At 57.3% G+C, this 16,399-nt stretch overlaps 1 protein-coding gene across 1 annotated transcript in view; it reads right to left on the bottom strand.

The window, feature by feature from the left end:
• Positions 1–4,253: 4,253 nt before the first annotated feature.
• The window catches only part of LOC116451858 (delphilin-like), a 35,095-nt gene continuing 22,949 nt past the window's right edge, over positions 4,254–16,399 (bottom strand). The window contains 14 exon segments of the mRNA XM_032125750.1: positions 4,254–6,268; positions 6,728–6,892; positions 7,314–7,432; positions 9,152–9,281; positions 9,759–9,845; positions 10,345–10,500; positions 10,926–11,122; positions 11,813–11,890; positions 12,824–12,911; positions 13,814–14,227; positions 14,418–14,589; positions 14,591–14,738; positions 15,072–15,189; positions 15,808–15,902. Of these exon segments, the coding sequence (XP_031981641.1) occupies positions 6,197–6,268; positions 6,728–6,892; positions 7,314–7,432; positions 9,152–9,281; positions 9,759–9,845; positions 10,345–10,500; positions 10,926–11,122; positions 11,813–11,890; positions 12,824–12,911; positions 13,814–14,227; positions 14,418–14,589; positions 14,591–14,738; positions 15,072–15,189; positions 15,808–15,902 (2,039 nt within the window). The 3' untranslated portion in view covers positions 4,254–6,196.

Raw genomic sequence — 16,399 nt, 5'->3', positions numbered from 1 at the left:
TGCACTTGTAAGGGGACACTTATAGGCTGCCCCCTGCCAGAAGGTGTGGCTGCACTGGGCCGGGGCAGCCGGCACGGACGCTCGCATGACAGGCGGTCAGACAAGTTCTTCCTCTGAGCTCCGGGCAGCAAAGCCGGGCCAGGGCAGCCTCCCTGTCCCACGGGTTTCACAGCACCTCTTGTCCAGGTGTGGAGCTGCAGCTGAACCTGCCCTCAGCTCACCTGTGGCCTGAGGACTTGCCCAGAGTGTGACTGGCCGCACTCCTGCCCTGGCAGCACTGTGAGGCTGCCCAGGTGGGTGAACCAGGAGAGCACTGGAGTGGCAGGAGCTGCAGGATGGAGGTGCTGGAGTGCTCAGGAGGGCAAGGCCTGCCCTGTGTCCTACAGCACCTCTGGGCTCATCCATTGACCAAAGGTCGGGCAATAAATAAGGAATTCCCAGTGGCAGGAACCACCCCAGCACCTGCTTCCCACAGCTGGGAGTTGTATCCCAACTCCACAGCCTCCAGCACAAGTGCTGAAGTTGGTAGAGGGCAGAGGTCCCAGCACCAGGATGGGACTGGGGACTCTCAGCACCTTGGCAGAGCCTTTTCCATGCCTTATAAATCCCCAGATCCCACTGGATCCCTAGTGAGCTCCTGCCTGGCAGGGATGCAGGGCACTGATGACCAGAACAGTGCTATCTTACCTCTTTAAGAGCCAGTGTGTCTTGGCTGCTGCCGAGTTTTTACTGGCACGCTTAACCTCTAAGTAGGAAAGGAAAAACAGGGTTTGGTATGTCAGCCTGGGGAAGCTGCTAACCCCACTCCCACACCTCCAACTTCCCCCTGGCACCACTGTTTCCTTCCATCCCGAGACACTTTCCATTCAGGACCCGTGGAGCAAGGCCAGAGAATCACAGAATCGGGGAATCTCCTAAGCTGGAAGGGACCCACAAGGATCACCCAAGTCCACCCGGGGTCACAGCGCGGTTCATCCGGAGCTCCAGCCGCACACGGGCGCGGGTGGCAGCCGGGGTTCAGCCCTGCGGGCGGGACAGGGCTGTGTCTGTCCCTCCGAAGCGTGTACGGAGCAGGAGGGCAGCTCTGCAGCACCTGCTGCGCCCGCCGGCAAAGGCAGGGAAGGCGGATGCAGTGCAGGGGACATTCCCGGAGCTGCCGCAGGTGCCTGTCCGGCTCCTCCCGGGCCAGCGCCGAGGCCGGGGTAGGAAAACGCAGCGGATTCCCAGATCCCGACTCTGCCGTGGCCCAGTGGAAATTTTGCCCGTTTTGTGAATTCAGCTCACAGCCCGCTCTCCCCCGGTGCCTGGCACAGGCGGCGGCGCTTTCCTCGCCAGAGATTGTGAGGAAGGAACATCCGTGGCATGGAAATGAAGCTGCTGAAGCCGGCCCTTTATCAGCAGCGCCGGGGGGACGCAGCCCACGTGGCTCTCGAGTAACCCGGCGGGACCGTAGCGCTCTAAATGCCTCCTCAAGGGATTTTTTAAAGCATTCCCAGGTCCATCCACCTCCTCCAGCCACCACGGCTCGCCGGGGCCCAGAGCAGCCCAGCAGAGCCCCGAACCCGACGGAGCTCCCGACTCGAGGTAGAAGCTGAAAGGGAACTTACTGCGCTCAGCTGGGTCTTATTCTGCTCCCCGCGCCGGGCACCAGCAGGGCTCTGCCAACTGACAGGCAGCTTAAATATTGCCAGAGAATCGGGGTTTGCCAGCGGAGCTGTTAACAGGGTCACAAGGAATGAGAAGGAATATTTATAGTCAAAGTTAAACTAATTGACCGAAGTTACTCTTTTGGTCTCCCGTGGCTCTGGTGAGAAGTGCATTATTTTCACTATCAGGGCTCCCGGGTCAAACTCCACAGAGTGCCATTCTCTTAAGCAATCTGTGCGGCTACACAAGGGACACAGAACAATAAAAAATCCGGGCTGATGTCCTCTGGAGCTGACAGCCCGTGGCACAGGGAGGAGCTGACAGCCAGTCCTGTCTCTGTGTTTATGCCTGAGCCTTCCAGAGCGCAGGATCCATCCGTGGGCTGGGGTTTGTAACACACTGCTGAGGCTGCAGGTTAATCTCACAATCGAGTCCCTTGCTGGGAACAGGCCGGAGGTTTGTCTTCAGCATCACCTGTCCAAAAACCCTGATACACCATGAGGGCCAAGACACACAGAGAGTAGTCCTGAAGAGGGACTTCACAGCACATCGAGAGACCGTGGCAGGAGGCAGCTCATAAATCCCTGGAACTGGGGCTCACAGATCCCCGGCAGCACTGCTGAGAAGCTCCTTGCTGGGCAGGTAACCCACGAGCTGGGAGGGCAGATGGAGAATGGGCACTGTCCCCTCACAAGCCTAATCCGTGTCCCAGCTGTGGAGTTACCAACCAAAATTTTACTGTAGGTGACCCGCTAAGGGCATGTGTTAACCTGCCAGAGGGCAGGGTTGGCTGGGATATTGGGAATAAATTCTTCCCTGTGAGGATTGTGAGGCCCTGGCACAGGGTGCCCAGAGAAGCTGTGGCTGCCCCTGGATCCCTGGAAGTGCCCAAGGCCAGGCTGGACAGGGCTTGGAGCAGCCTGGGATAGAGGAAGGTGTCCCTGCCCATGGCAGGATGATCTTTATGTGTCCCTTCCAGAGCAAACTTTTCTGTGACTTAATGATGCCTTGAAAAAAACAGCATCTGTATTTTATCTCATCGTTTTCCCATCACAGCTCTGATGAACATAATTGTACCTATTTAAACCTTGCAATTGGAGATGCTTTAATTTGATCTGCTATGATTTGGAACCCCCAAATTTTCCTAAAGGAGGATCCTCAAGGGCTGCAAATGCAGCACCAGGTGTCTTGTGCTGCCTCCCAGTTTATGCCACCTTTTTTCCCCCCTGACTTACAGCCCTTCCAGCCTGAAGCTGAGATCTCTTTTTTTGGTCTCCTTGGTATCTTTCATGGCACCTGGAGAATAATTACAGATCGTGGCCCTTCAAGCCACAATCAAGGTACTTAGAGGGAGGGTTCCCAGGTGGTTCCACTCTGCCTTGGAGGTGCCTGGTACAAATGTGTCCCAGCTGTGATCCACCCTGACTGTACTCAAGCTGTTAATTTCCTCTCTGAGGTCCTTTTTCCTCTATTTCTTGCAGGAAAGAAGGAAATCCCTAAATCATCTGAGGTTTGGAACGTAACCTGGGATCTTCAGGGACACCGTTTCCCGGTCTATGTTAGAGGATGGAAGTGGTACCCGTGGAGCAGGAGCAGCCATGGCTGCATTCCCTGCACTGCTCCCAGCTGCTGCCCCAGTTGTTATTTCCTTTCCAAGGACAGGCTTTCCTGTGAGGATGAGCCCATGGTCAGGGCTGACGCAGGAATTCTGTGCTCAAAGGAGAGCACCCGGCCAGCACTGGCTGTGGGCAGGAATTACCTCATGTCTGCAAAAAAGTTACCAGAGCCCAGGAAAACAGGGGTGTGCAGGGAATGGTGTGTGTGTTGTGTGGGATGTGGTGAATGGAGGCTCTGGGACATCATTCTCTGGTGGTTTATGGGCTCAGCCCGGGCAGTGGGAGCTGTGACAGCCATGGTGGGCTGATCCCTGGGATTGGTGGATGGGCCAGGGGGCTGGAGAAACATCAGGAGGGGTTTGAGCACTTCAAACGGAATCTCAGGACGAGTCAGGTTGCATGCGACCATTGGAGGTCACCAATCCACCCGCCCTGCTCCCTGGAGTGCATCCCTCAGGATCCTGTGCAGATGTTTCAGTGTCTCCAGGGAAGGAGATGCACGTGCCCAGCAAGGGACACTGTGGGTAACTCTGCACGGAGCTGTTCCAGCCTCTGGGGAGCACCCAGGGCTCGAGCAGGCTGCTGTGAACCAGCTAAACCACAACACCTCATGGGAGCTGCTCCCTATCCATCTGCTCCAAGTGTCATGGGAGATAAATTGCCCCTGGACATAAACTCAACCTCAGCCAAGAATTCCTTTTCAGAGGGAAACAATTCACTGGCTCATACGTTCACTAAATGTTTTCTTCTGAAGGCTGGAGTTAGAAATCCATACTATTTTAAGAATTTGCTGCTCATTTTGATCCTTCCAGCCTGGATGCTGCAGCACAGGAAGGTCCTCCAGGCAGTGATTCCATACCAGCCCCAGCCCAGCCAGGTGAGACCCTGCAGGTGTCAGGGACCAATATTAACAAGTGCAAAGTGCCAGATGCAGGATTCCTCACAACATCACCAGCAGCAATTCTGGACAGAAGACAGAGCTCTGTGCACTCAGGAGGCAGAAGGCAGTAGCTTTATTTTGGGAATAGCACATAGGCATTGGGTAGAGACTGAACTGTGAATATACATCATCCCATTATCAAATTCATATCGCCAGAAGTTCTGGCTCTTTGAAAATATTTCACATAAAATACCAAAGGGATTGGAGTTCTAACTCATTTCAGAAAGTTACAACATGTAGCAAAATCTATGTACAGCATCTTCTGTCAGGACAGTTTCAAAACGACCTCCGGTGTTTTAAATATTGGATATGTTTTTAAAAAAAGAAAAAAATCAACGGAATGCAGTGTGCAACATCCAAAAGGGAAAGAGGAGCAGAGGGAGCGTGGTCCTGTCCTGGACCTCTGGGAACATAAGGCTACCCACTACCTGGCACTTAAAGCTGTATAAACGGAGAACACTTGTGAAAATATACTTCACTTTCTACAGCAGGGTTTAAAAAAATACCAAAACCCGGAGATTTGAGGGTTGTAAGGTCTCCCATAAATAATGCACCGGTTGGTGATTGTGTCCTTGAGCGGAGGCTGCAGGACGAACCCTTGCTCTGGCATTGGGTGGAGGGGTGACCTACACTGCGTTTGCTGCGGGGCTTCCACGGGCAGGATGTGGGAGCAGGCCAGGTTTGGAAGGCAATGGATGCGTTTTGCATGGAGGAAATGCTCACAAAGTCACGCACTGTGGGTCTGCTGCTGGGAGCTCACGGGCGCCGTGGCCCCTGCAGGCGCACGCACTGGCCATGGAATGCTGTCCCTCCATCCCAGGGGCAGCACAGGGGAATCCAGGCAGCTGAAAGACAGCCAGGCCTTGGGGAGAGAGGGACGTGCGCGTCGGGAGGTGGGTGTGCATGCTGGGAAGTGGATGTGCACACATCAGTACCTGGGATATTCACCATGCAAACCGGTCCTACAGTAAAGGGACTCTCAGGATTCCCGACTGGAGCAGGGCAGGGGATGCGTTTCCCACTGTCTCTGCTGTGCCTCAGAGCAGCACTCGGGGCTGCAAGAGGACTCCTGCTCATTTTTAGGCTCTCAGGGGTTCTGTGCTTTCCAAGGAGGCATCAAAATGCTCAGGGCTTCTGTCTGCTGGCGAGTTCCAATAACCTCGTGCTGATGGTGTTACACTCTTGGGAGGGTTTCAAGATCCGTCAGCCTCTGGCACAGCTTTAAGCAAAGCTGATGGCCAGGAAGGACCCGTGAGCTGGGTAGGTCAGACCGGATCCGTCCTTGGGACCACATGGACATGCAGAAGGGTTCTGCAAGGTCCTATTGACTGGCAATGGAGGGGGATTGAAGCTTCCGGGCCACCTCCAGTGACCTCTGCTCCAGTGTTACAGTCTGGTCAGGTGTGGCTCCAGCCCCACGTGCTCTGCCCCAGGGTGGAAGGGCTTGGAGAGGGACGGGAGGGGACTCAGCTCCTCAGGGTGCCAGAGGAGCAGGCGCTGGTGGCCGCCCCCTCCTGCTCATCCCCCCGTGCTCCCTTCCCGGCTGACCTGCTCTGGCTTGCCTGGGACTCCGTGGCTGGGCTCTCACCCCGGCCCCAAGGCTGGCCGGGCAGAACCCCCCACGCTCAGGCAGTGGCCCTGGGGGTGTGGGGAAGGTCTCCAGTGGGGGCCGGTGCCTGTTACAGGTGCTTGGGAAACGTGGGACAGTGGGGTTTTACCAGATGGGTGCGAAACCCTTGGCTCAGTGATCTGCTGGAAATGGAGGGTGCTAAGGAAGCTCTGTCAGGACCAGTGCAGGGTTTATCTTCATGTCACCCTCACGTCATCCTCTGTCACCTGGGGTGCCTTCTCAGTGTCCACCTGCCCCGACCCCTCTGTCCGTGACTCTGCTGGGGGGTAGCAGGTGGCAGCAGCGTATTTACAACCAGACTGGACAGGAGCAAATTGCACTTTGTTGGCAATGAATTGTTGCACCTCAGGTGGCCGCAGGCCGTCACCAGGCGAGGGGGGAGGTCATCCTGGGGCTCCGCTGGCTCTCGCCCACCTGCACGTCACTGAGAGCCCGCTGTGGGACAGAAAGGGCAGCGCTGAGTGTGGGGCTGCTGTGGCAAGAGAAAGTTCAGGGTCCTGGCCACAGAGTGCCCAGAGAAGCTGTGGCTGTCCCATCCCTGAAAGTGTCCAAGGCCAGGCTGGACAGGGCTTGGAGCACCCTGGGATAGTGGAAGGTGTCCCTGCCATGGCAGGGGGTGGAATATGGGATCATCTTTAAGATCCTTTCCAACCCAAACCATTCCAGGATTCTATGAACAACTGCATTACTCTCCCGTGGGGCTTGTGCTTGAGGCCTCCCTCAGTGTCCCGTCCTGGGTGGCCAATTCATATGTTAGAAAAATTGCACCTTATCAGCATTAGAAAAATTGCCTCTTACTCAGGCACAGCTGCTCCATCCCGCTCCCACACAAATAAAACACCTCACTGACACCTCACAGGAGATCCCTGGCTGGCTTTGAAGGGTTCAACTCACCTCAAACTTGCTCATGAATTCTGCAAAAATGCCAAAGAAGGCTTCAGAAGTTGTCATTTTTGAGTCTTCCCCAAAGAAGGACAACACCTTACTGAACTCCTCCATGGCCTTGTGCTGCAGGTCATCCAGGGAGCGCATGGCAGGCTGGGCACTCTCCAGGAAGGACTGTGGGAATTGGCTTAAGGACAAAGAGCTGCTGCATGGATCTGGTAGGGATCAGAATCCCTTATCAATCTCTTATCAAATGGCTGGGTTCCAGCCCAGCTGGCAGCAGGGAGCTGCAGCACAGGCACGTGTGTAGGTGCTGGCAGGCTCAGCTGTCCCTGACAGCACAGGTCTCAAGAACAGATGTCCCAGCACATTCCCTGGCCTGTGGCACTGGGGCTGTGCCACACAGAGGCAGCTGGGCCGGGGGGCACCACCAAATCTGCTTCCCATCCTGGCTGAGAGCAAGGGGGTTTTCCCAGCAGTGCTGAGACAGTGCCAGACACAGCCCTGGCTTTTCAGGGAGCCACAAAGGCACTGACATGGATTTACTCGAGGGCAGTCAGTGCTGGGGGGATTCGCCCCTCTCACAGAAGGATACAGTCATGACAATCGCAAACCTGTCCTCGGCGGTGGCTGGCATGGTGTGACAGGCCTTCTGGATGTCACTCACCGTGGTGTGCAGGTCCTTCAGGTCAGCTGTCAGTGTCCTCTGGTTCACTGCAGGAGAAGAGCGGGGTCAGCAGGGCTGGGAGATGGAGGTCTGGGTTTGTTCCCATGGCACAGAGAGAGGCAGGAGTGTGGCCATGGGTCAGGGGGTCAGTCTGTCTGTCTGCACAGATCTGCACCAATGTCCTGCTGTCCAGGTAGGGTGCACAACCAGACCATCCTGCCAGGACCAGCAGGTTACCAGGAGCTCTTGGTGCTCACACCTAGAGATGCCAAGAGTGTCAAAAGGAGCCTGGAACATGTGAGGACAAGGAGCACAGAGGACTCATGGTGATGGACACACAGGTGCCTGGGAGGGGACAGGAGGGACATCAGGATGAGGGGGGACACAATGGGAGGAGTTTGGGCAGCTGGGAGCCTCCAGTGACAGAAGGGTTGTGTAAGAGTTAGGCCAGATACAAATTCCAGCTGGGAAAGGTCCAGGTCCAGACCTTCCTCAAGTGGAAATTTACAGCTCCAGGCCTGAATTTGTTCCTTTATTTATTCACTGTAGCACTAATTCCCAAGGGAATTGCTCACAAACAGCAGTGATGGTGTGCAAGGGGAATGCAGCTCGTGCTTTGTAGAGATTCAATGCAACATTTAAAATCACAGAATCATGGAATCATTTAGGTTGGAAAAGCCCTCTAAGGTCATGCAGTCCAACTGTGCTCCCCAGCACTGCCACAGCCACCACAAATCCAAGCACGGTCCCCAAGTACCACATCCACACAGCTTTTAAATCCCTGAAGGGATGGGGACTCCACCCCTGCCCTGGGCAGCTGTGCCAGGGCTGGGCAGCCCTTTCCAGGAGGAATTTCCCCAATATCCAACCTGAACCTCCCCTGGCCCAGCCTGAGGCCGTTCCCTCTGCTCCTGTCCCTGTTCCCTGGGAGCAGAGCCCGACCCCCCCCCCCCGGCTGCCCCCTCCTGTCAGGGAGTTGTGCAGAGCCACAAGGTCCCCCCTGAGCCTCCTTTGCTCCAGGCTGAGCCCCTTTCCCAGCTCCCTCAGCCGCTCCTGGTGCTCCAGCCCCTTCCCCCAGCCCTGTTCCCTTCCCTGGACCTGCTCCAGCCCTCGGTGTCCTCCTTGTTGTCAGGGGCCCAGAGCTGCCCCCAGGACTTGGAGGTTGCCCCAGCAGTGCCAGCACAGGGACAGGCACTGCCCCAGTCCTGTGTCACACCTGACCAGCCTCTTGTGACACCACCAGCAGTGGATGGAGAACAACTCCAGCATGTGTGTGACTGGTTTTTATTGCAGAAAATGGAGCTGTAGGGTCCTTATTCAACGTGACACAGCTGTGACTCAACTGTGACCCCTCCCCGAGTTGCTGCACCCTCTGCCCCCACAGGTGACAGTGGCAGCACAGTGCTGGCACCTGCACACCTGGATGGAGGCTGGGGCAGACTTCCTGGCGCTTTCCATTCCTGTGCCTCCTTTGCACATCCAAGATGCCTCTGAACTTGGGAATCATGGCTTCAAGTCAGAAAGGAATACCAGGGGAGGGACAGAGCCTTGTCTAGGCGCTGCCAAGTGCGGCAGCGTGGGATGGATGGCACCTCTCTGTCCACTGAGCTCATCCCTTCCTAACGCTCAGGACCATTCCTCCACTTGTTCTGGCTCCCATCCCGCTCCTGCCAAGGCTACGCAGCTCCTGGCTGACCCCAGACTCAAACCAAACCCAGAGGCAGTGCAAGGACACAAAGGGCTTGCAGCTCCTTCTGATCCTTTACCTTTGGCAGCGAGCGGCACTGTCGGAAGATCCTTGGCAAAGCCCAGGAGCTCTGGGAAGTGTTGGCTGAGGGATTTGGCAAGAATGTGCAGGAAGGTGGATTTCCCATCGACAGTCTTGGTCGTGTTCAGCTGCAGCCAAGCAGAACAAGTGAGGATGCCCCCGCAGAGGGAGTGGGGCTCACACACACTTGGGGTCAGTCACTCTCAGCTCAGCCCCACGCTCCCGTGGTTAATGGTTAAACTGGACATTTAATGTTTACACACCATGCGTGCCCAGATTAGCGGTGTGGAGATGCCCCTCCTGCAGGGCAGGGCTGTCCCCCTGTCCCCACCCCTCAGGAGTCCCACTGCAGCCCCTGTGGGATGAGGACCTTCTCCCACCCACACCTGGGCCCTGGCCAGCCTTCCCTGGCAGGATTCCCCAGCACACTGAAGCACCAGACCCACAGCAGGGTCTCTCTGCAGTCCCCCCCGCTATGGATCAATTCAGCCCCTCCACAGTCCCCTCGCTGGCACCCCGGGGTCTCTTAGGAGGACAGCTTTGCTGGACACAAGGAGCTCCCAGTCTCAGTGTCCTCTGCACAGAACAAGCCTGGCTCTCCCTACCTCGGTGAGGAAGTTGATTTTAAAGCCCGTTGTTTTGCTGGTCTTGGGCTGCCCGTTGTTCAGGTAGTTTCCCATGGCCAGCACAAACTGCAAAGAGGAAACCAGGGGAGTGAGGGGCTGGTGACCTCCTGCACCTGTATCCTCCCACCTCCCAGCTCCTGGGACTCTGAATTTCTGTTAACCACCCATTAATGTGCAGGCAAATATCGCCCCCAAGGAGTTGTTGTGGGGGTCACTGGCCAGGAGCTACTAAGGAGTTTCATCACGCATCTGGAAATGCCTTTGAGCACACGGTGACCTCATTTATCCCACCTGCCTTTTTTTAAAGCAAAACCAAATGAATTAACAACAATTTGGGACAGCTCAGCTCAGGAGGGTCGTGGAGGAATTGCAGTGGAATTTGTTCTCTCTGCCAGGCACAGCCCCATGCCAGGATCCCAAAAACCCCCCCTCAGGGGGACAGGCAGTATGGGGTGCACAGGGACCAGCCTGGAATGCTGCCCAAATGTGGGACACACCCATGGGTGCTCCTGTGGAATGCTGAGGGCCATTGGTGACTGCTACAAGAAGGAGGGACCGCTCTGACCTCCAGGATCTTTGCCAGCTTCTTGCTGCTTTTCAGCTCTAGAGAGGCCTTGCAAATGCACTCATAGCTGGCTTTGATCTCCTCGGTCTTCTCCTGCAGGGTGGTCTTGAAGTGCAGACTGCGCAGGCGGATCTTGTACTCGGGTACCGACAGCATCTGGGGCAAAAGGAGGGCAGGATCACCATCCCCATCAGCCACACTCCCTCCTACACGGGGCTCTTCCTGGCTTGTTGCCCTGGACATGGAAGCAGGACGTACAGGTGGCACATGGAGTGGCTGGGCTGGTTTGCTGCCACGGGATGGGGACTTCCACACCAACATCCACAGGTGACTTTGTCAATAGAAAGTAAATCAGAGTTGGGCAAAGTCACAGTCACCAAGGAGCAAACGTGGTGGTGGCTCTGCAGTTCTAAAGCAGCCACTGGGAGCTGCCAGACCCCTCTGGCATCAACCAAGCACCAGCCCCACAGTCCCAGTGCCACCAGCTCCTCCCACCCCCCAGGTGTGAGTACCCTGCTGGCAGGGGACAAGGGGACACGGCACACGCAGCCCCACTCGCAGAGCACGGCCCTGCCTGGCACCTGCAGCACGAACTGGTCGGGCTCGCTCAGCTTGCCGGGGTTCTCCTTGTAGCTCTGGAAGCGCTGCACCTCCTCCCCATCCGGGGCATAGAGCAGGAGCTGCTTGATGTGGGACGGCTCCAGGCGGTCCGTCTCCATCGTCATCAGGATCTGGCGCAGCTCAATGTGTGATAGCTTCAGGTGGGCAATCAGGATGGCTGGGGGGAGGGAGGCATGTCACTGTCACCCAGGGGGAAAGGAGGGGACCTCGGGGGTGTGGCAGTGCTGGGGACACACTGCCCAGCAGGACCAGGACATCAACCTCCCCACGGAGTGAGACTCCTGCACAGGCTCATGCAGGCACAGCCCTGCAGAGGAAGGGCTTTCCACTCTCTAGGACCCTGCAGAGGCTGCATGAGGACCCCATGAGTGGATCTGGTCCTGCAGCGCCCCAGAGCACTGCGTGCACCTCACCCACACACCAGGCTGGGCCGCCCTGGGAACCAGCCCCACTCCCTCATCCCCCACAGCCAGGGAGGGATCCTTGGCAGGGTCCCACCAAGCCCTCCCACCCTCCTTCTTACCAGAAGCACATACTGGAGAAGCAGCACTGCCCCTCCACTGCCCCACTTCACCCCATGGGGCCCTGCGGGCTCTGCCCCTCCCCAGGACAATGAGGCACATCCCATCTCCAACCTTTCCCAGAAAGTTCCCTCTTTCCCCCTGCCTGGGGCTGAACTCAGTCTGAGGGAGCTCCAGGCTGCAGGAAAAGCCCATCCCAGCTGAGCTGTGCTCATGGGATCATGCCCAGGGGATTGAGCTTGTGTTCCTTCCCTTTACCTTTCCAGTTCTCTACATTCCCACCTGTGGGCCCCTTTGGGGGTACCTTCACCGTGAACTTTACTCACATGTGTTGTAGGCCTTTTTGTGGGACAAAATTTCAACCACGTCTTTCTTTTTAAAGTTTTCAGGCATGAGAGTTGGCTCTGGAAGAGAAACTGAAAGATTTAATCATGGGTAAGGACAGGCTCAGGCGGCTCCAGTGGGAAGAAAACTCTCCTGCAAACAGTGAAACCATGAATGAAAAGGGAGGAGAACAGGTGCTTTGCACACAGCAATGGCTCCAGGAATCCTTGAATTCTGCAATTCAAAGATCTCCCCAATGGAGGACTCAGCTGGAGCTGAAAAAGGTAAAACGAGAGGTGAAACACACAGAAAATCCCTGACTGCTCAGAAACATCCTAAAAACAGTGTCCCCTGAGATGAGTCCCATTTCATCCCACTGCCAGCTGGGCATCGTGGCCCTTGCAGGAGAGCTCAGACATCCCACTTTTTTTACTGGAATGCCTCCCACCAGGATCACCACCACTCCACAACCCAGTCTGGACCCCGCCCTGGGTTTGTGGCACCCAAAAACTCTGGTGGGTGGAGATCCCAGTGGGTCTGTGGGAGACCCCAGTTCAAGAGTGATGGGGGCTGCACAGGCACAGAGCTCCAGACCCCATCACAGCTCTTGGGGGACATCCACTGATTATTTATATACAAAGTGCTGCTTGCTTGTGATGATTTCTTTGGACACAGGAATGTTTTCCTGGCTTTTTCAGCGTTTCCAGAGTTCTCAAACACTGGAGCTGCAATTGGTGAAAGCCTCCAGCCGGGTTTCAGTGCCCAATGAAATGTGGAGAGAAAACAGACCATGGCAACAGAGATAATTTAAGGGAGATAGTGAAATCATCTCCACCTTAATGATCCACTGTGCCACCAGCCACAAAATCCTGAGGATGAGCAAATTCATGCCACAGGTGATGTCACAGACAGGCAGTGCCTTGCTGCCCATCAAGCCCCAGTTCCTCCCAGTTCCTCCCAGCCGGTACCGCTCTCTGCTGGTACCAAGACCTATTTTGGGGCTCAGTACTTACTCGTGGGCTTCTGAGTCCCAAAGTGCAGCTCCAGGTCGAGGTATTTGACCATATCACTCAGCTTGTCGTAATCTGAGTCTTCCCCGAGCTGTGGGGGAGGAGGAGTCAGGAGCTGTGCTGGCACAGGGACAGTCTGACAGTGCCCACCTGTGCTGGCACACTCCCTGTCCCCCACACTAAGCTCCGTGTCCCCAGAAGAAACCAGGACAGGCTAGTGGCACCGTCCTGTGACTGGGGGCTCGGCCACTGCCCTGCAGATTCACTCAGCTCCTGACACAGCTGAAATCCTACAGAGCATCTCTGTCTTCACTTGCTCCTCGGACATGATTCCTTTACTGAAGGATAAAATGGGAATTCCAGGAGCTTCAGGAATTTTTCTGCACACAGAAAAATCACTGTGAAGAAGTATCTTCCTTCCTGGAGGGCTGGGGAGAGGGACCTACAAGATTTCAAGTGCCTGCGGGACTGGAAGATGATCCCACAGCTCCCCTCTGGCTGCTCAGGTCACAGGGAATATGGCACGTCCTGAACATCGGGAGAGACACAGAGGCTGCGAGTTTAAACCCCAGGAAGGGCCTGAATCCACCTCCAGAGTTCTGCACCACTTCATGTCCACGATGGCAAAGATTGTCACGTCTTGTCTCACCCCTCAGCTCTGCTGTCCTCTCCAGTGTCCTGCCCTGCCTGGGGCTCTCCCATCACTCTGCTCCAACCATCCTCATCCTTTCCCACTGATAAAACCCCCCACAGCTGCACAACACATCTGGAGGCAGCTCCTGGCTGCGTCAGGGCAGGGAAGTGCTCCCCAGGACGCTGTAGCTGAAACCAGCAACTCAGAGGCTTTCCAGGGCCTCTCCCCACCCCAGCAGTTTGGTCCAAACAACTGCAAGGATGAAACAAAGCCCTCCAGAGCCTTGGCACAGGTCGCTGCTCCCCAGGGCACGGTTGGGACCCCCATCCCTCACCCCACTCCCTACTCCCGGGCCATACCTGCCCCCAGATGGTCCCCTCCGAGTTCTCCACCTGCTCCCAGCGCAGCCTCTTGACGCTCATGTGGTTGGACTCGCTCCTGCGGTGCAGCAGCCCCCGGTGCAGGGGGGGAGCGCAGGGCACCGGGGGCGGCGGGGGCGGCGGCGGCGGGGGCGGGATGGGGTGCAGGTGACTGACCAGGGACTTGGGGGCCGGCGCCGCGCTGCCCTTTGTGGCCTCTGCCTTGGTGGGGCCGGTCTGGGGGTCGTGGAACTGCAGGGGGGGCGGTGGGGGTGGGGGGCTGAGCGGAGGAGGGGGGATGTGGTCTGAGAGCGTGGAGTAGGTCAGGGAGCTGCCCTCGTCACTGCTGCTGATGTACTCGCTGCTGCTGACATCGTTGGTGACGTAGCTGCCCTGGTCATCCTGGAAACTCATCTGGGTGGGGACAGAGCAGAGGCTGAAGGTGGCACCTCGCCCTCCACCTACCATCCCCCATCCACACCACCCCTCCCTGCCACCTGCAGAGCCCCAGGATGTGTCCCCTGAGGCTGCACGACGGCGGCTCCATGCCCAGGGTACCAAAAATGCCAAAGATGGTATTCTGAGTGCCCCATGCCATGCTCACCTCCTCGTAGTCATTCTCAGGGGTGAGGAAATCATCCACGATGGTGACCCGGTGTCCCAGCTGCTCGCTGAGGGCGTCCAGGAACCGATCGGTGGTCGCGGCTGCGCGGGGCCTGGAGAAGGTGAAAAGCTTCTTCCGTCGCGCCAAGGGGCGAGTACTCGCGGTGCTTGGGCGACGGGGCCGGGCTGCTGTCCAGGCTGACGTAGGGGTTGGACTCGGTGCTGCACGGGGAGGCCACGCTGCTGTGCAGGCGGGTAGTAGCACTGCTGGGATGCCAGTGGCTCGCTCGGCACGCCAGCCCTGGCCCTGGCTTACGGCCACCTGCGGGACAGAGCCAAGGGGTCCTGCATGGGGTCCTGCAGCCCCCCAGGCACGGGAGGCAACGAGCCCAAGGAGAGGAGTGGAGAAGAAAGGGAGAGGAGAGCTCCCTGGGCAGTGCCTGCACTGCACAGCAGCACACTGTGACCCCATGGGATTCACCATCCCACACACTCCACTGCCGCCCTGCAGCTGAAGCTCTGCAGAGCCAGCACTGCGCTCACACGTGGCAATGTCACTGCTTCCTTATAAAATGGCACCAAGAGGACGTTGTCTTCTCCTCCACCTGCCTGGCCAGCACCACCCACCATCACCTGGGGTCCCCCCAGGAGGTACCTGCAGCGTGTGGCAGCTCTGAGGCTGGGGGTGATGTCCTGTGCAGGGCAGCATTTCCCATCTTGCCAGCAAAGCTGCCGATCAGGCGGTTCTCCAGCTCTGCGTAGACAGCCGACATCTGGGAAAGGATGGAGAGCTGCGGCCATGCCCGGATCGAGACGGGGCTTGTGAACCCCCAGACACCTGCCATGTCCTGGGGACAGGACAGTCCCCACAGACCAGGCTGCCCAGAGAAGCTGTGGCTGCCCCTGGATCCCTGGAAGTGTCCCAGGCCAGGCTGGAAAGTTGAAGCAACCTGGGATAGTGGAAGGTGTCCCTGCCCATGGCAGGGGTGGGACTGGTTGGGCTTTAAGATCCTTCCAACCCAAACCATTCTGGGATTCTCTGACCCACCAGTCCCTGTCTCTCACTCTTTAAAGGGGGGCTTCACCGAGCCGAGGCTACTCTGCCTTCTCTGAGCCCCCCCAAGAGCCTTTCACTGATGAGGCTGCAGGAAGACACTGGCAGACACCAGCCTCATTAAAGGTGACTAATTGCCCAGGGAGGTGACCTCTGAGAGGGGCTCCGAGACAGGGACACTCAGCCAGCTGCAGGTATTCACCCACATCCTTCCACATTCCCTTTTTCCTGCTGCCCTGTGTTCACAGAAAGGAACCAAACTGCTGACCCTTCGTGGACACAACACCCCACACACGTGGGCAAAGCCCTGCCAGAGGTGTCCCCCGCCCAGTCACACCATTTTGGGGTTGGGTGTCTCCGGAAGGGATGTGCCATCACCAGCCTGTCTCTCTCCAGGGATCAGGCGAACGGGGACCTCCACAGTGTCACTGCCTGCGGGAGGAAGAGACAAACCAGTCACTCCTCTGCCTGTGCCCCCAGGTCCCGACAGCCCTGACCCACCAAGGGCCCCCTGGCTCTTCCCGGGACCTGGAGTGACCTCCCTGCCCCAGCTCCCGGCTCTGGGGGTCCCGAGGGAGCAGTGCAAGGTGGGTTTAAGGTCAGCACAACAGTTCCAGGCTGCTCTGCTCTTCCCTCAGGGCAGATGAGGACAGGGCTGCTCCCCACAGCTGGCCAACATCTGCCCAGACACGGCTCCCCTCCAGCACACACAGCTGTCGGCTGCTCTCCATGCGCTAATCCCCACCAGAAAAGCTCCTCAGAGCCAGGCTAGAGGATCTTCCCCTGGGAACTGTCTCAGATCCCCCTGACAGCTGAGGAACACCACATGCCCAGGAGGTCCTTAGCAAGGTCATGGGGAGGTCGTGGTGAGGAGCACAGGTCAAGGGCTCTGCACTGTCAGCCAGAAGTAATGGGAACAGGCAGGGTGC

This window comes from Corvus moneduloides, chromosome 16 (assembly GCF_009650955.1).
Source record: "Corvus moneduloides isolate bCorMon1 chromosome 16, bCorMon1.pri, whole genome shotgun sequence".
Lineage (NCBI taxonomy): Eukaryota > Metazoa > Chordata > Aves > Passeriformes > Corvidae > Corvus > Corvus moneduloides.
Note: the sequence above shows the minus strand (reverse complement) of the source record. Positions and strands in the feature narration are given on the sequence as shown.